The 19,574-nt window shown below is 42.2% G+C and overlaps 2 protein-coding genes across 2 annotated transcripts in view; one reads left to right on the top strand and one right to left on the bottom strand.

The window, feature by feature from the left end:
* The window catches only part of VPS13C (vacuolar protein sorting 13 homolog C), a 156,727-nt gene extending 145,232 nt beyond the window's left edge, over positions 1 to 11,495 (bottom strand). The window contains exons 1-2 of the mRNA XM_072962306.1: positions 11,267 to 11,495; positions 467 to 510 (exon numbers count right to left, since the gene is read on the bottom strand). Coding sequence (XP_072818407.1) covers positions 467 to 510; positions 11,267 to 11,366 — 144 coding nt within the window. The 5' untranslated portion in view covers positions 11,367 to 11,495. The remainder of the gene's footprint in view (positions 1 to 466; positions 511 to 11,266) is intronic.
* A 5,637-nt stretch (positions 11,496 to 17,132) lies between these two features.
* LOC140697068 (C2 calcium-dependent domain-containing protein 4A-like) lies at positions 17,133 to 19,193 on the top strand. The gene is made up of 2 exons (XM_072963916.1): positions 17,133 to 17,569; positions 18,050 to 19,193. Exons 1-2 carry the CDS (start codon positions 17,553 to 17,555, stop codon positions 19,191 to 19,193), a joined length of 1,161 nt encoding a protein of 386 aa, XP_072820017.1. The 5' UTR covers positions 17,133 to 17,552.
* Positions 19,194 to 19,574: the final 381 nt, after the last annotated feature.

Here is a 19,574-nt window from a genome sequence, read left to right as displayed (position 1 = left end):
GCTACAGTCCAAAAAATCTATTTTACCTCTTAACATTATGGTATTATTGTAAGACTGGACTGCCAAGTATATTTCCAAAAATATAATTATTCATTAAATAAAATGTTAAAATCAAGTCCTTATTTACCTGAAAAATATGCAAAGATAATTCTGAAGAAAACTATTTCATTAAGATAAATTCTACTACAAAGTTATGAAGTCAAATTAAGTTAAGGAAAAACATTCCATTTTTCCAAGAGATACTATTTTGATCATCAGGGAAAAAAATTTTTTTTTAAATCTTCAATCTCAGATTTTCCCAGAGCAAACTGTTAAATAAGTAATCCTTCTTCAAGTGACTCAATCAGTTTACCTGTACGTGATACCAGATACCTAGTAACGAGGGTTTCTAAGAGTTTTCTAAGAGCAAATTAACTAACTAGTCAACACAGGTGAAAAACAAAAACAAAAACAAAACACAACTTACCAGAGCATTTTCTTTAATCTGGAGATTATCTAAAGCCACATTACCTTCAAAAAAGAAAAAGATGAAAAATATAAAGTTAACATACCAATTAGTATAATCTGTCTTAATGCAGTACCAAACCCTACGACACTGTGATAATGGTAAGAATTGAGCAAAGCAAACTTCAAGAACAGAAGAGTTGCGACTCATAGACAAAAGTATTAGTTGTAGCATCCTTTAGGTTAGACCAGTGCAAAAGAATTATAAAATATTTAAACTGTCTGACATTTAAATAGACAATAAGAAAGAAGTTGAAGGCTTTCAGATCAAAGAACTTTAGAACCAAAGAAAGTATCCATCATTTTGAATGATTAAGCCAAAATCTCAAAAGAAGGAAATAAAGTGGTGACTACTAGAACAGATCAATTATCCTGTAACCCAAGATTCTTTCCTTTAGCAAGGTGTCAATGGATATTTTCTACAGGAGATACTGTGTTAGTCTTTTAAAACTTCAAGCATCCTATCTTACCAAGAATAATTATTCTTTCATTAGTCCAACTTTTAAAAAATCTATTCAGATATTAACTTATAAAAACTAAAGCCATAATGACATGATTACATGACTCAAATTTTAAACACTGCACCTATATTTGTTTATATACAACACAAATATTCTTGCTTATGTGAAAACTTAAGCAAAAGAAAAAATTTTCATTTCTCTTAAATTCTCTAAGGGTTACTAAAACTACAGTTTCAACATTAAATGCAAGTGTAAATTCTTCAGTTATGCATTTTCTTAATCATTCATGACACATTAATTTTTCTAAAAAAAATACAATGCTTCTCATGAGCCCCAGAAACATTTTTCAGTCAAGTAGTTTTTTCTTCATAGTATTTTGGAGTGAATTAAAAAGTGTATTTAACTCTATTATACCATTGTTAGGAATTTGCTTTTTCCCAGATAGCAGATTTATGCAAGCAAAATTTATTAAGCACCTCTTATGAGTTAGGTGCTGGAAAGAGAGAGAGAACTAGAACATGCCACTCACAGCCTAGCACAGGAGACTAAATTTCTAAAATTTGGGAAATATTCTATATTCCAATACAGGAATGCATAAGATGCAAATGAGGAGCGACTTAACTCTGCATAGGAAGATTAAGAACTTCACACAGAAGTTTAGGCTAGAAGACTGAAGAAATATTTACTGGGTACGTAAGAAAAGAGGGCAAACAGACACGCCTGAATAAGACACATTTCAGAGACCACAAGTGATCTGTTGCAGTTGGAGGGTGTGAGGAATGGGAAGGAGATAAATTCAGAAAGGCTGGCAGGCGCTAGACTAACAAAGAGTTTTTAGGATGAAAAGTTCAGACTGGTTACAACAGAGAGACAAAAATGCGTACAACAGGATGACAAAATCTGAGCTGTATTTTAGAACCATTATTCTACTATCCTAAAACACAGACCTGTCCACACAATTTAGCTACAAGGATATTGCAATATTGGTTTTAATACCAGAAAGACTGATGGAAGGGAGGGAAAGAAGGAGGGAGGGCCTAAAGAACTAAATGTCCAGGAAGATGGCATAAATCATAATCACCTATAATACAGAGCCAAAAAAATGTAGACAGGGAAAATGTTCATAAAATACTAATTTTTAAAAAAGATTAAAGAATGCCCAGATTGATTCAATTTTGAGATTATACATATATATAGGTAACAAACAACTGTAAGACTAGACACCATAACGTAATAATCACAGTGGTTATTTCCATCTTTGTATACACATATTATAAATTTTCTAAAATAAACTGCTAGAAACTGCAATAAAAGGAGAGAAGGAGGTAAGAAGTCTCGCAAGTGGGAAGAAAATACTACAGCATACTAGGAGGAAAGCTTCTACAACACACTGAAGAGAAATGAAAGCCTGAAGGAGGCAGTAACTTCAGGGTCGAAGAGGCAGAGTAAAATGTTACTTTGGAGGTAGAATCAGTAAGTTAAAAAGTTATTTTTGAGGTACAAATGACAAGATGCCATCACTGACCAAATGTAGAGATAACACAGTAGTCATGGAAAACTGACATGTGTCAAGAGCTGGGGGGAAAAAAATCCTTAAAAAGGATTATATATACAAAAATTCCGTAAAGTAGAAAAATATTCCTGGATTTAATTCTGTGAGATGATGAAATGCAAAAAATTACAATTGGGAACTCTGTTCAAGCCAAAAGAAGTGCTCCACACAGACGCTAGTGCATATGTGAAGCAATCCAAACCAGTCAAGCAAGATCTAAGACCCACATGGAGACTTGTAAACTTGCTCGTGAATTTTGATGGTTCTACCCAGTGATTCTCAACTGGCAGGTCAATGGTTACCAGGAGTGCTCAGGAGTAACCTGCAGGAGGTAGGAAGCATTTTCTAACAATTGTTAAGGCACTAACATTATGTATGTAAAAGCAGAGATGTCCTCATAAACAGCATACTGTTTCTACCGCAGTGGCACTATGGTTCTTTAATGAAGTGACAGATGGTATTGTGAAATACTGAAAACTACCAAAATGGATAACAAAGCTACACGAGTACATTTAGAAAGGCAGACCAAAAAAAGGTAATAGTGATTACTGCTAGAAGGTAGAATTAAGGGTTTTTAACGTTCTTTGGTATTTTCTAGTTTGTACAATAAAGAGGTATCACTTTTATGTTAAAATTATTATACAAATTATAATAAGAGCTGAGGAAACAAAACAAGGTGAATTCTAATCAATGCAACCTCAATATGTTTTATATAAATTCCTCCTATATCTAATATTTACCTTAATACATAAAAATATCTACTTCTACTGCTGGGAGGCCAGCAAACACATACTTCCTCTCTGAAAAATGTGAATGGTATCTAACAAACAGTATATCTAACAATGAAATAAGAAAGATACAGTCTGTAAGTTATTTTCACTGAAGGAGGAGCCACTAATCCAAACACAAAGAAAAGGGGAGGAGCAGCAGCATATTTCCAATTACACCAGGGCAAAGACACACTCATGCACGCAGCAGATGAGGGCCTTATCTAAGCAAGGCCCTGTACTAAGAAGTTCTCTTCCACTAAACTGCATGCTTCTCTGCAGATACATGTGCTGGAGTTTCACTGTCTATCCCATGAATGTTAGAAATTCTTTTTAAATAGAACTACTTTATAAGACTAAGATTAAAGCAGGTTAATCTTAATCTTAATTAAGATTAAGACTAAGGGGGAGGATATAGCTCAACTGGTAGAGTACATGCTTAGCATACACAAGGTCCTGGGTTCAATCCTCAGTACCTCCTCTAAAAATAAATAAGTAAATCTAATTACCTCCCCTGCCTAAATAAATAAATAAATAAATAAGATTAAGACTAAATCCTCCTAAATATCAACCATTTTACATTTAACAGAATACTGAGAGTTAAGACTTACCTTTCAACTTTTACTTTAAGATAATGTAATTCTGTACACACACAAGTAACTTTATTGCTGTAATCAGATCACCCGGGCTAAAACCACACAAGGCCATTGGAAGGAAGTTCCTGAAAACCTAGAGGAAGGGTAAATATTTGTGTCTGATCTTAACCAATAACGGAAAAAGGCAGGGCGGGGAGAATGACTAATAACTGGAGATGGATAAACTTAACTCTGCCAGCAAGGAAGGCACTAAAGCCAATCATGCAATCAAGGGTCCCTAATCCCATGAAGTTTTAAAGAGACCACGGTGACACACAAGAAAGGAAGTCCTATGAAGACATTTCCTTCTATGATGGATGGGAAAGGACTGAAAGATGAGAGTAAGCAACACATGTAGTCTGTGCTTCAGAAGAGGTTTCTCATTCTGACCCTGTAGGATGCCCCGTAATAAACTAGCAATGTTTTGGATGAGCATGTATGGCCAGAGAGTCACATTTGAAGTTTCAAAGCTAACCTTGAAGGTTATTTTAAGAAGCACCTTAAAAGAGTAAATCTTGGTAGTCAATAAATAGTGATTTTAATGAGAATGCATTTAATTATTTAGAATGCATATTATACCAAAATAGAAATGACTACAATAAGAACATAAACTTTTATATTTGAGAAAACACTCTCAGACGTATTACATTACATGATCCTCACAGCCTCCTGGTGAAGGAGGCAGGACCCAGAAAGAAACTGGGGCTTAGAGACATTAACTGACTGGCCTAAGAAAGAATATTATATAAACGTAGTAAGTGGTAGAGCCAGGGCGCAAATCTCCTGTTGCCCAATGCTGTGTTCATAACATTACACTATCTCCCAAAGAACAGAGCAGAAAGGGTGGAGAATTTTAATTCAGAAGAAAATTCTATCTGCCTTGAAAAAAATAAATGCCACACAAGAATGTGACCCAGCACTGAGATGCCTTTTGGTCTTTGCATTTTAAAAGAGTGTGAAGAAATCCAAAAACAGTAACTAAATATTAAATCAGTACTAACCAGCAAGGACACAACCAGAAAAGAGGGTAGAGTCAAGGTTTATGATAGGAGGAAGGACAGTGCCACAGTAGAAACACAGAAGCAGGAAGGGCAGTTGGGTCAGTTTCGTATTTTTAATTTGTAGCTGTGCTAAGAATAGAACTTACGTCTCCTGTCAACCTAGTTCATGTTCTTAATATAAAACATATTAATCCCAAACTGTGATTAAAAACAAACAAAAAAAACACAACAAACAAAAACGCCATGCCCTAATCCATGAAACCAGCTTTGCATATTGTAAAACAGGGGGAAAAAAAGAGTATGTGGTGCTATGTATTTTTAAGATTTCCTTTTTGTATCTGTATCATAAATACTCATTATTTATCTGAAAGCACATCAAATTATTCAGACACATTCATTTTCCAAAGACGTGAGCTAAAGTAAATGACGATATTTCTTAAAGTATAAATCAAATTTCTTTAATAAGTAATGTTTTAGTAAAGAACACTGAAGAAAATATTGTATCAATTCATTTCAACTGAATCTAGCTATTGAACCCAAATTAACCAGTCTCCTTTTAATAGTTCACAGCGACTTTGTCTTGGGCGGGGAAAGTGGATGGGGGAGAGGAAACAATTCACTCTTACTCTTTCCGTTTCCCTATTGAAACAGGAAGCCCTGGCAAAGAAAGATGGAAAGCTGCCATGTCACCAGTGAACTTCCTCCCTTTCAAGTACACGTCAGGGATCTCGTAAGAGTGAGCAGTGTGGCAGAGCCACCTAGAGGAACGGTCACGCAAGCACCAACTTCCAGTTCTAGTTGTAGAAAAGGGCTGAATTTGTAGTTAATAGTGCTATTTAAGTATGTGGAAAGGAGTTTTCAATAAACAATTTTAAGCTCTGCTTTGATCAATAATAATTGCGCCTAAACACATGACAATACTGAACTTTTTATTATTTATTTTACATGCTCCAGGACAAGCTAATGAGAAATGTGGCCTTCACTACACCAAGTGTTGGCTGGGAGGAAAGGAATAAGAAAAAAATTCCTCTACAAGTTTAAAAACACTTACATACTGCTATGTTTTAGGTATCAAGGTAAAAAGAAGCAAAGAGGCCTGTTTTGGGGTTTTTTTGCATTCTCTAGCTGCCCTTGCTACCTGTTAAGACAATGTACTATGTTAGATTTGGATTTGCAAACATCAGCATGAGGCTGGAACTTCATTTTTCTTGTCATATTTCATGACTGTGGCTCTGTGCCCAGCAGTACTGAAAGAAACATAATTTGACTACCGTTTCTCACCACGATTGCAGAGCAAGAGGCAGCACCACCTAATGAAGCGCTCACGCTGCTCTGGCCTTGTTCAAGTCACAGAAGCTTAAAGCCAGAAGAAATGATCTTGCCTAACCTTCTCATTTACAGAGAAGAAGCCAGTGGTCACTGGTCAGTGATGTGCCAAAAGCCACTAAACCAGTAGTACTGGACATGGAATTAGATCCCAGGTTTCCTCCTTCCTTATGTTGCTCTGCTCCAACAACATCATGGCAGCTGATGGAAAAGTGTCAGGGGTGGCGTGAAGGACAATACAGTCAGTAATCAGCACAGACTCAACCTGGTGTGCAGAGCCTACAAATTCTGAGGGCACTCCGCCTGGCTCCTACTCCTACTGGTGACCAGGAAGTCCTCATAACCACCCCTTGCATCCAACACATCACATTGTCTACGAATATTCCACCTGTCAAATGGAAGCGAGAGCAGCAGAATTCGGAACTGAGGATTTCCCTGATGACTTTCCACAGTGATCACTCTGAAAAATCAAACTGACAAAGGTTCTACGTTGCAACAAACCTACTTAAAACAAATTGCAAAAGATCTGGTGTTTCAACATACCTTTTCAAATCTACGTTATTCTTAAAACAATTATATCTTGGACACGCTTCAAATAGCTAAGGGCTGTGCAATTTATCTCTGGTACCAGTTTGTGGGGAACGAAAACCTAGATGAACCTTCCTACCTGCATAGGCAGCAACATGCTCACCAGGCACTTTTCTGAATCCTTGAAAATCTGCCTTACAAACTAACTGGCGGGTAATGTAAGTACCATAAGTGTAAATTCAAATGCAAATAGGGTTTTTTTGGTTTTGTTTTAAAAACTTTCTTTGGAGAATAAGACAGGTTTAGACACGCGGTGTTAGCTCTACACAAAATTATCACAGTACAGAATGTGAAAACCCTTAAGTCTGAAGTCTAGAAGAAACATATTTATAAAAATGCAGGCAGACCTCGTTTTCCTGCACTTCACATTCCTGAGCTTCACAGATACTGCATTTTTTTCAAACTGAAGGTTTGTGGCAATCCTGCATGGAGTAAACCTGTCAGTGCCACTTTTCCAACAGTATTTGCTACCTCATGTCTCTGTCACATTTTGGTAGTTCTTGCAATATTTCAAACTTTTTCATTATTACTGCATTTGTTACGGTGATTTGTGATCAGTGATCTCTGATGTTCCCACTGCAAAAAGATCACGATTCACTGAAGGCTCCGGTGATGGTTAGCATTTTGGGCAATAAAGTATTTTTTAATTAGGTATGTACTTTTTTTTAAGACAAAATGCTACTATATACTTAAGAGATTACAGTGTAGTCTACACATTAACTTTCATATACTAGAAAATCAGAAAACTCATGTGACTTGCTTTCTTTCAATGTTCACTTTATTGCAGCGGTCTGGAACCAAACCCTCAATATCTCCAACGTACGCCTGTAAAATAAAACAAGGAAGCTGTTTCCCATCACTTGGCTGTTTGTGTATCATCACTGTTACTATCAGTGTCAAAAATTTAACAATTATAATTAAAAAGGATTTTCACATCACTTATCTCACAAACACAGTATTATTTCCCCATTTTAAAAGAGGGGTAAGGAAACTGAGGCTTAAATAATTAAAATGTTTTGCTCACGGGTCCCCCAGCTAGTAAATAATCAGGGCCTCATTTTTATAGACAACAGCAAGAATTTTTTTTAAAAAAAACCATTCTGCTTTAAATCACTAAAAAATATACAGGAATTGCTTGGTATAAAAAAAATCTTTAAAAGAATAAAAACAGAAGAAAAACAATAAAGTTTTTTTGTTCTGGGTTTTTTTTTTTTCCTTCTTCAATTTAAGGCAATAGCTGCAGTATACTTGCTGATTCTAGACATTCCGGTAATTTTCCCCTTCTTTCTCACTCTATAACTTTTGTTTATAGTGGATTTCACTGTGAATACCTGTTTATGTATGAATGTCTGCAAAGCACACTGTTTTTCAAATTACGTCAAGACAACGTTTTGATTCTTAAAACTACTTCCTGATATCATCCAAGCAAAGACTATGCATTTTCACTGACATGATACCTAGTCACTTCTTGAGAGAGCTGTTTCTCTCTTAAGTTATAAATTTCATGAAGCATACAATTCCTCTAAGTCCTTTTTAACTTCTTACTACAACTTGCTTAGCACCAGAAGGTCTCTTCTAAATGCAGAATACAATCCCCAGTATTCTCCTTAGACTAGGGTCTCTCAACAAACATTCGGGCTGAGTAATTCTTTGCTGCAGGGAGTTGTCCCGTGCGCTGTGCAATGCAGCAGTATTCAGGGGTTCACCCACCAGATACCAACAGCACACCTCTGCCCCTCAGTGTGACAACCAAAAATGTCTCAGACATCCCAACGACCCTCTAGGAGGCAGTCATCTAGGGTTGAAAACCACTGCCACAGACTAGCCGAAGAAGTATCAATTTGGCTTACCTTTTGATAGGGAAGAATAGTAAGGTTAGCTGTGTGAAATTTTTGAGGGTTGAATTTCTCCCTTTCTAAAGATATGAAAACCTAACAAGAAAAAAGACTGAAAAAATCAAACTCGATCATAACTCATAAACCTTATCTAAAGCAAATTGTTTTCACATAAGATTATACATAATTTTAAATTCTTTATGAAACTTGTCAACATCATAGATGTCATAAAAATCAGCAGTTCTATTAAATTAATAATCCCACTTGTTTACCATAAAAATTTAAGATAAATTTCTTCAAAGAACAGAAATAGTCAACTCACATTTTGCCTTTCCATCTTAATGAGGGAATTAATGTTAAAGACAATATACGGAGAAATAACTTTAAAAGTTCATGCCTTATTCCTTCCTTTATAACTATCACACAAATAAAAGGCAATAAAACTTTACAGAAGCACAGCTATGGGCTGATAAACCCGACTGGACTGCACACTGGAGAGACTTCCTAAAGGAAATGGGTTTATTTGCTCAGGCCTTTTATAAAGCTGATGTTGACCACGGGCAGAATACTTAACTGTAAAAAAAAGAAAATAAGATGAAAGAAAACAGAGTCTCCTTTCCTACACTTCACCAAGAAAGAGGGGGGAAATGGTGTAAAATTATCATTAAGGCATTTTAATTTCAGTTGTGAAAAAGTTCAGAATCCTCAGGCAGTATACGTCACAATTTCACAGGAAAAAAATATTCACAATGAGAATCACAGAGTACTGGCACTGGAAGGACACTTAGGGGTTAAGTGGTTCAACCCTAAGTTTAGACAAAAAGGAAAATAAGATTTTGGAAGGGAAGGAATATTCTAATGCATCCCCAAACTTTCTTTCTTTTAAAAAACATCTAAGGTAAATAGGGCAAAGCATTATAACTTGGGCAAACAATGCTGAATAGTGATTACAGAGGAATATTATACTATCTGCTATGATTTTTTTTGTATTAAAGGTGAAATTAAAATGAAGAAATCAAGGGCCAGTAAGGTAAATGGATTTGTCCAACACAACCACCTAAAACCCAAGTTTCCTAAATGCTAGCCCAGAGCCTTTTCATATTTCAAATAATATTTACAAACTACAGGGATAATAGTAACTTAATAATAATTTGCATTATTAGACTATAATCTGGGGAAACACTTGATCCCTGCAGAAGGCACTGGACATTTACTTCCTAAAATGTCTCCTTTACTTCTCTAGAATTCTCTTGCACCATACTTAGCATTGGAGGAGGGCGTGTGAGCAAAGTACGTATTGCTCGGCAAACCACAGTGAACCAATAAAGCAATCAGTAACTGACTAAAAGCTGACTCCTCCATAATTTAGGGCAGCACAATTGCCCAATATAAATATATGGTCCACATATGTAATTATAAATTTTAGGAGTCAGGTCTCCTAAAAAGTAGAAAGAAATGGGGGAATGAATGTTAATAATTTATTTTACCCAATATATTCAAATATTATCATTTCACCATGAAATCAACATAAAAATCTGTTGAGATATTACACTCTTTCTCCTGAGTATTTTCAAAACTCGATGTGTACTTTATACTTACAGCACACCTCAATTTGCACTAACTACACTGCAAATACTCAACAGGCACAGGGGTTAGTGGCTACCTTTGGACAGATCAGTCAGACCCAAAACTATTTTATTGACGGAATTAAAAGCAGTTCCAACTATTTGAGGAGTCCTTTGATTTCCTTACAAAGCTGACAAAACTCCAAGTCCTTTGTAGACTAAGAAAACTAACCCCAGTGTCCCCAAAGGTTAACATGTAAGGGGTACAAATAACAAAGCTTCTTGAAGAGTGCAGAAGCACGCTACTCTCTACATCTTACACACACAGCCTCTAGGATAGAAACAGGGGTGTAAATTCTTCCGTATGCAACCAAGCAGCACCTAATTAATGATGATGCTGGTCTTGGCTTGAATTTCGCTCTATCGTTCCAAAACAAAAGTCACTTTCTCAACAGCTGAAAGAATTATGAGTAAGAATCTCTACCGACAGTTCTTTCGTAAATATCTTCCCCCTGCTCGCTAACCACTGCCCGGGGAGATAACTGAATCACAATTTCCTCTTTCTTCTCCTTGGTGCCACTGTGAGCGCGTGTGACCAAGCAGCCATCCTCGCTCCACGCGGGGCGGGAGCAGGGAGGGTTTTTTATGCTGCGGAGCCCACGGGGCCAGGCTGAGGGCAGCGGGAGGCCCCCCAAGGTGCGCAGGCGGGACAGGGCAGGGGCTTCGGCCTCAGGTACGCGAACGCTGGGAACCCCGGCAGCCCGGGCGCGACGCGGCCGCGCCTCCCCATCTTGGGCCGGCACCCCGGGACCCTGCGGCGTTAGAGGCGGGCACAGGCCTGCCGACGCCCCACACCTGCCGCCCGTGGAGGGGACCCCGCCAAGCGCCCTCCCCGGAGGCGGAGCCTCGCGCGGTGAAGGGAGCAGGGCCCGGGCTGGAGCCGGGACGGGAGCAGCCCGCGGCGGGGACCCCTCGGCCAGCGCCGGCACACCCCCCCTCCCCGCACCCGCCCGGCCGTGCCCTCCTGCTTACCGCCCCAGATCCCCAGCTTCAGCTGGGACTTGTTCAGGTTCTCCACATAGTCCCCCAGGAAGCGGTTCAGCAGGTCCGCGACCACCGACTCCAGCACCATGGTGGGGCCGCGGCGCGGGAGAGGGAGGAGCCGGAACCGCCCGGCGCAGCTGAGGGTGGCGACCCGCGCCGCGAATGACAGCCCCCCGGGCGCCGCCCCGCCCCCGCGCCGCGCAGCTCCGCGCGTGACCCGGCCTGTGCGCAGGCGCGCCGCCGCCGCCGGCTCCGGAAGGTGCGTGGACCCGCGGCAGACTCGCCCCCTCGGAGAGGTGGCCCCTGCGGCCCCGGCCACCCGGGAGCGGGCGGAGGCGCAGCGGGGAGGCCGGCTCTGGGCCTGTCGGAGCGGCCTGCTCCAGAGGAAAGGGATGTTAGAGAAGGAAAAGGGAGGGCAGGAGTTGTTGAGCGCGGGGACATCTCTGTCGGCTCTGCTTCCCCGCCGTCGCCTCCTGTTGACCTCGTCCCGGCCGAAAGCAGCGCTGCGGCGCCTCGCCCGGAGCCCAGCCGGTGGCAGCCCGGCGCTTCCCAGGCCTCCAGTCCACCCTGAGCGCCTCCTAAGAAACCATCCCTTCGGGAGGGGAAAAGGAGACCCTGCACACTTGCGCTGTTACCTATCAACTCCACCTAGAACCAGCTCTCCGCCTCTTTTTGCTTCCTGAAAACACACTTTAATAATTTACAAGTGGAAGGAGGGGAAACAGCCGCATCGTAAAATGGCAGATAGAATGGAAACTGAATATGCATTTTGTTAACTCGTTCTTTTACTCCCTTTTGTGCCTGATTGGCTCTTCCTTAACTCAGGGGCTACTTCTTAGTTATCTACCTCATTACAGAAATAAAAAACAAAACGTAGTACTTCCTTGATTTTCCATAAGGTATGGCTTAGCTGTTACTTATTTATCGCGTTCTTTCATGCAATCATTGAACTGCTTCTGGTGTGGCAAGACGTAGAAAGTGGGGCTTTTATAATGCAAGGACTTTTTAAGTTAAGTAAATGAAACCACCCACTGACAAGCCAATTCTCTTCAGAGAACAGGATTTTTTTCCCCTAAAATTTATTTCAGAAAACTGTTGCGATACCATAAGCTGAAATAAACCTAAGAAATATTATTCGTAGTCACAAGTTTTTTTTAAATGCTTTGCTACACTTTATGTATGGAAAACTATGTGTGAATTGCTCTTAACTGCTGTGAACAGTGTATACACCCTAAAATTCGTAGGCTGAAAGCCTAACCTTCCTTGTCAAGGTATTAGGTGGGGCCTTTGGGATGTAATCAGGTAATTAGGCAGAGCTCACGAATGGGATTAATACCCTTATAAAAGAGACCCAGAAGCTCCCTCGCCCCTTCTGCCATGTGAGGATACATCAAGAAGACAGCCATCTATGAACCAGGAAGTGGACCATCACCAGACATTGAATCAACTAACACCTTGATCTTGGACTTCCTAGAATAGAGAGAAATAAATTTGCATTGATTTTAATCCACCCAGCCTATGGTATTTTGTAATAGCAGCCTGAACAGATTAAGACAATCAAAAAGAAAAATGATTCCTTAAATACAAAGACCATGAGAGAAGAAAAAAATGTCAAAATCTCTACAACTGATATTATGTAAAATAGATGTAAAAGGATGAACCAATGCTAACCAGTATTGGTGTTATCAGTATCCACCTCCATCCTTCACTCCTGTACACAAGCTAAATCCTTAACCTTTGGTTTTTCGTACTTTAGTCACCCTGACAAATTACCTAGGATGTATTTTGAAGCACTTTATACTTCTTTCCTTCACCGTCCACAACCAGTTAACAGCCAAACCTGGTTATTATGCTTTTGCCGTATTTCCAGAATTCTCCTTATATCTCATCTGGGCCATGCAGTCACCTTCTAACTGACCTGGCCTCCAGTTTTTTCTTTCTCCATCCATCTGCACACTGTCACCAGAGCTAATTTTCCAAAGTACAGGTGAGCTTACGTAAGTTACCTGCTCAAAAACACTCAATTCAGCGTTCAGAAAGCCCTCTTCAACCTGTCCCAAATTTATTTCCAGTCCACCCCCAACAACCCCTCTCCCTTTGCGTATGCACGGGAGAATGCAAAAAAAAAAAATTACACGTTCTGGTTGAGATAGGCACACACCATAAAAAGTTAAAAAACAAACAATGCAAGGTTGTATGAATAACAGTGAAGATGATGTGAAAGATGCTACGGACAGAATAGTGCGGTCAAGAAAATGGAACAGAAGGTATAATCTGGTGGGAGAAGTGGGCAATACTAATCCTTGTGTAATACCAATTTCTTGCATTTTTGTGCTACTTTACACTTTTGAAAGAATAATGCATATGCATGCCTTTGTAAGCATTATTCCACTTTATAAATACTTCTTCAGTTATACTTCATGGGTTATCACGCCATTATTACGCGAAGGTATGCATTTTCAAGTAAGCCTCACAAAAGATCTGTGAGATGAGTGATGAAGATAGTACTATTGTCCCCATTTCATAGGAAAATTAAAGTCACTGATTTACTTAAAATTAGGTAATTTACATAGAATTGCAAGGTGCTTATTTCCTTCAGCTCCCTGAGCACTGCCACCAACTTTTCTTTTTAAGTAAGTACAGGTAAATCACCTGTAAGTAATTTCTCAGAGATCTGACTTTGACAGGTTAATGACAGAATGGAAAATCTTAGGATGGAAAAATTCAGCTCAAAATTGTCAGCAGGAATAATGCTATTACCATATAGTATAAAAAGCTTTTAAGTTTTAACATTTTACTTTTTAAGTATGTTTTGAGGGGATTGGTCATTATGTGTGCAGAGTTATGCCCCGAATTTCCCGTAATTCTTGAAAAAGTCTGAAATTTACAGTCCTAATCCAAAACAAACCATAACTAGTGTCAAGAAACATCATTAGCTCTCTAAGGCATAGCGCTATACCAAAAAGAATTTGGATACAAAGGTTAACTAAAGGAAAGGAACATTCTAGTCATTAGAGCTCTTATAGTCATTCTGGCTTCAGAACAATGAGAGGGATAACAAAGGCAATTGCAGAGCTAAACTGCACTGAGGGATGGAGCAATAAAAACAGATGAGCAAAATACTTCCGGTCAAAACAGAAGTCAAAATTAGAGACACGTTAAAAAAAATTCACCACTCTTGCTTAAAAATTGAAAAATAAGAAATTGTAACATTACACTACCTCATACCCACACCCCATTCCCCAGCCTTCCAGTTTGTTGAGAAAACAACAAAAGGGATTGGGGTCAGGGGTGGGGTAGGGGAGGAAAAGGAGGAGAAAGCTAGAGAATAAGCAGGATGCCATGGATTTTCAGAAACGTTAGGAAGCTTCACTGGGAGAAAGCACATGACTGGATTGCAGAATGTTAGAGACAGAGGAGAACAAGAATCATCTGTTTAATCCAACCCCACCCTTTGACAGAAGGAGACACTGAGTTCAAGGGAGAATTAAGGGACTTGCTAAAGTCCGACCACAAGTTAGCAGCCATCAGAACTAAAACCCAAGTGTCCCAACTCCCTGATCTGTGTTCTTTCCATTACTCCATACTCTAGTTCTGCAAAATGAGATGAATAAGTCAGAACATCAGTATTTTATGTGGTTGTAAACGCTCTTCTTCTTGCTTTCCTTGACACCCTATCTCCTATGTATTATTTTTCGGGTTGGCTTTAAACTGTTCAGTTTCCTTCCACTCCAAGAGCACCTCTGACCTCAATGGTGTGGGACGTATGTATGCTTACTTCGTAGAATTGTTTTCCAGCTCCATCGTTGGATGTCCCCATAGCTGTGAGCGCTGAATGATCGCAGTCTTCCTCTGAGTAAATTTGTGTGATCCAGGTACAGGGCCTCATCCTGTTATTCTGTTCTCCCAAGTACTGCAGGGCTCATACTTCCAAGGTAAGGAAAACATAAGGTTTAATGTGGTCACAGGAGACCAGTCACACAAGGACACAACTCTGCTGTTTTCAAGCTTATACAGGAAATGCTTCTAAAGTGTTATTGAGGAAGGTGAATTGTTAATACAAAACAAAGCATATCTGCTTGGCTTGGCCAGAAAGAGAAATGTTTTTAAAGGAATCCATGTGTGAATCACCTAATCCCTAGCCAAGCAAAACTGTGTCATAACAGCTGTTAGCTAGCAGTGACTGTGCCAGGCATTTCCTGCATTTTTAACCCTCAAGACAATCTTGTGTAGTAGGTATTATAACTCCCACTCTACAACTTCAGCTCCAAGAAGTTAATTGACCCACCCACAATCCCATAGTTAAACAGCTGCAAAACAGATCTGAACCTAGGACAGATTGATCCCAAAGTCTATATGTCTTTACCTCTAAATTACCTCTCCCTTCGAAACCCAGCTTTGCTTTAACAACTTCTCAGACAACCTCTCAGATTTTGAGTCACACACCATTTTAACCAAGGGCTCTCATTTGCAAAACTAACAGCATCTTGTCTCCTGAGAACAGTTGAGTCAAAACACATTCACATGACCCTCAAGTATGTAATTGGGTAATCATTTCTCCCATAGATTTAGCACTGGCCCAAGACTTTTGGCCAGGAGTGGAGATGATATCAAGACCAAGAAGTAGCTAGTCAAGGGCATGAAATCCAGGGACCCACCAACCCTGCCCCCAGACAAAGTGTTCAATAGTCTCTTCTCATTCCTGCCTCAGCCTGATGGAGTCCAAATATTTTATCCTCTTCATTTCTTTCATTCCTCTTCTGACAGATGGACGTAGCTGATATGATCTTGTACAGCCTGGGGCTACCTGCCTAGCATAGTGACTGGGACCCAGAAGGCACTCAGGAAACATTGCTCTGAATGAATAAATGAACTAACAAACATTTGCTCTCTTCCGTAATAACAATAAATATAATGTAATTATAATGTGTATAAATATACACAGACTCTATGCTAAACTTTTCATATACATTATCTCATTTTATAGCTATCTAGCTACATAGCTAGATACTGTTTATCATCAGAAGGGGAAAGGGTGCTCTCCTGGGTCCCTCTTATAAGTAATTTGCTCAAGGTCACATGGTGAGCTGCCATTCCAGAATCAAAACTACTGATTTCAGACCCAATTTTTTTAACCACTACATTCTACTACCTCCTTTCTATCTTTATTAACAATAACAATCATTGCTTCTGTGTATTTAGCATTTACCATGTTCCAAGCACAGTGTTAAGTATGTTACATTATTAGAGGTGTTTAATTCCCAAAACAACTCATTTATGCCCATTAGTATATATATTTCCCTCCATTTCCCATCATTATATGAACTTGAATAAGTTTACTATGAATCTTTACTATGAATCATCATAATTTGCAGGGTGTATGTGACAATTCTAGAGACTATAAATCATCAAGCAGAGTGCCTGTGTAGGTATTTATCCTGGAAACAACATGCACATGCCCCATTCTGATATCACCTTTGCATGAATTCAATTTAATTTACTGAACATTATTTGAACAAGCAATTAATTTGCAAGGCAGTATCTTAGCAGAAATAGCATCCACCCAAACGCTGAACAAAATGCCCCAGATGTCTTTCAACAAGCTAGCCAAGTGTATGCGAGGTAACTTTTGTTTACATATGGATGGACCCCTGTAACTCTACCCAGATCAAGATACAGAATATTTCCAGCAGCCCATAAGGTTCCCTGTACCCAGAGTGGTTTGTAATCAACAAAGAAAAACCATTTAAAATCAGAATAGAAAACCAGAAGGCAGGTAAGGAATTTCGAAAGCTGAGCAACAGAAAGGATGGATTTGGGGGAAGACATTAGGTAAAACTAAGACAATCTCAACTTCTATCTCGCCTTAATGGTGGGTGTAGAGTGCTTCTGTGATTCACATTCATTAAGTCCATCCATCTGTTCTCAGAATGACTCCGATATATCGCAGACTTAACTCTCTTAACTCTCTTTTGCACATGAGGAAACAGAAACATCTCCACCCAAAGCTGGAGGGAAAAAGAACTGGGTGTCTGGAATTTGCGTAGCGGATCCAGCCACGTGGCGGAGAGAACGTTGGGAGGCCTGGCATCAGGTTACCTACCGGTGCCGCTCCCGCCCGCCCACTGGCCGGCGTTCCAGGCCCCGGGTATAAAGGCTCAGGCCGGCAGTCTTCAAACAACCGTACTGAACCCCGTCGCGTGTGCTTTGAACTTCCCAGAGGCTGCGCGCCTCTCTGGGTTGGTGCCCCCGTCGGAACCGTGCGGAGACCTGTATGACGCTGGACCCCAGGTACATTAGGAGAGAACTATAGCCTTGCTTAACTCCCTTGTGGACTCGTCTGAGGCTCTTTGCTCTTAAAAGTGGGGAGCAAGGCGAATATCTTGGTGAGGATGTTAATTATTTTAATTCTCTCTGAGGATTAGAGTGCAATAATCCAAGGATTTAGGAAACACAAGCAGAGTGTCTCTTGGCACCGAGGACAGCGCAAGGCCAACGTTTTGAGAATCTCCGCCTTAGGCCAGGGAGGGCAGGTCTAGATTAAGGCAACAAACCCAAAGTGTACTACTGCTACGAAGTAGAGACAGGACAAGGTAAAACGAAAGTTTTGCAGTCAGCGAAACACTGAAACGTATATGCAACAGAAGTGTGAAGGGCAGTTTGCCTTGTTCCTGGGGAGGCAGGAGGAAACACCCTATTAGAAAAAGAGACAGGAATTTCTGCGCCCTGCAAGGCTCACTCTGACGATCCGTGTGCGCTTGTGCGTTGCAGGCTGACCAGCTCCAGCGGAGGGTCCCCTGGATCCAGCACCTGCTGCCTGATGTGGTGCCTGGAGCGGCTCCGCTTGGGACCGGAGCGCCTCCTGCCGCACAGGAACCGTCTTTTCCAGGGTCGGGCAGGGCGATCCCCGGCGTGCACAAACGTGCTCACCCCGGACCGCATCCCCGAGTTCTGCATCCCCCCGCGACTGGCGTCCTGTCCGACCCTGGCTGCAGTCCGGGACTTCTGGGGCGAAAAAGCAGGGACAGACGCCGCCGCAGGGCACACGGACTGGGACCCGCGCTCGCAGGCCGCGCTGTCGCTGCCGCACCTGCCCCGCGCGCGCACCGTTTATGGCTTCTGCGCGCTGCTCGAGAGCCCGCACACCCGCCGCAGGGAGTCGCTCTTCCTCGGGGGCCCGGGCTCCGTGGCGCTCCTGCCCGCGCCCCGCCCCCGGGCCCGCACCTACGGCTGCGGCCGAGACGCCCCCCTCCCGCCCCGGGGAGGGGCCCCCGCCGCGCCCCCTGCGGCCCCCGGAACCCCCCGCCCTTCCCAAGACGCGCTCGCCCCGCGGTCCCGTGGCCGCCGCCTCGTACGCGTCCCTGAGGAGCTGCTGCGCCGCGCGCTGTGGGCCCGGAGGAGCCGCGGCTTGGCCCGCGCCCGCTCCGTCTCCAGTGGGGACGGGGACGAGCACGAGGACGACAAGCGCCACGCCAATTCCGGGCCCCCGACACAGGCCCCCGCCGCCTCCCCTCCGCCGCCCCCCGGCCCGCGGCCCGAGCGCCTGGAGGCCGAGGGCACCGTGGCTCTGGGCCGCGCCGGCGGCGCCCTGCGCCTGGCCGCCGAGTACAGTCGGGCCGGCGGGCGCCTCCGCGTCCGGCTGCTCCCCGCCGAGGGCCCGGCCGGAGGGGCCGCCGAGCCCCGCGCCCCCGTCGGCTGCCACGTCAGCTTCGTCCTGCAGCCGCCGGGCCAGACGCGCCGGCCGCGCGGCGCCGTGGTCCGGCGGAGCCGCCGCGCCGTCTTGGAGCAGGACTTGTGCTTGGACGGGCTGTCGGAGGACGAGGTGCGCCGCCTGGCCGTGCGCGTCAAGGCCGAGGACCGGGGCCGCCTGCTGGGCCGGGGCGAGCTGCTGCTGGGCCCCCTCCTGCCGCTCTGAGGGCGCGCCTGCCCCTGGGGCCGCTTTGTACAAAATAAACGTCTATTTCTTCTTATGTTTGGGTTTCATTTCAGTCTAGTACTGGCAGAGATGATACTGGATTAATTGCCACAGTAAAAGATGTTATAATTTGTGTAGATACCGTCGAAATTCTTTTTCAGCAAATGGTGTGTTGTTCTGCAGTGGGGTTTTCCTATATTCCCCATGGCCCTATTAGGAGATAATGAATCACATGAAGTATTAAAACTAGAGGGTGTGTTGGCGATCTGTTTGCTACAATATCCTCATTTTGAAGTTTGTTCATCCCGCAACATGCATTGGGACCATCTTGGAACATTTATTACTTTCCAAGCATTGTTTTAGACCCTGGACAAGAAAATG

The sequence above is a fragment of the Vicugna pacos genome, chromosome 6 (assembly GCF_048564905.1).
Source record: "Vicugna pacos chromosome 6, VicPac4, whole genome shotgun sequence".
Taxonomy (NCBI): Eukaryota; Metazoa; Chordata; class Mammalia; order Artiodactyla; family Camelidae; genus Vicugna; species Vicugna pacos.
Note: the sequence above shows the minus strand (reverse complement) of the source record. Positions and strands in the feature narration are given on the sequence as shown.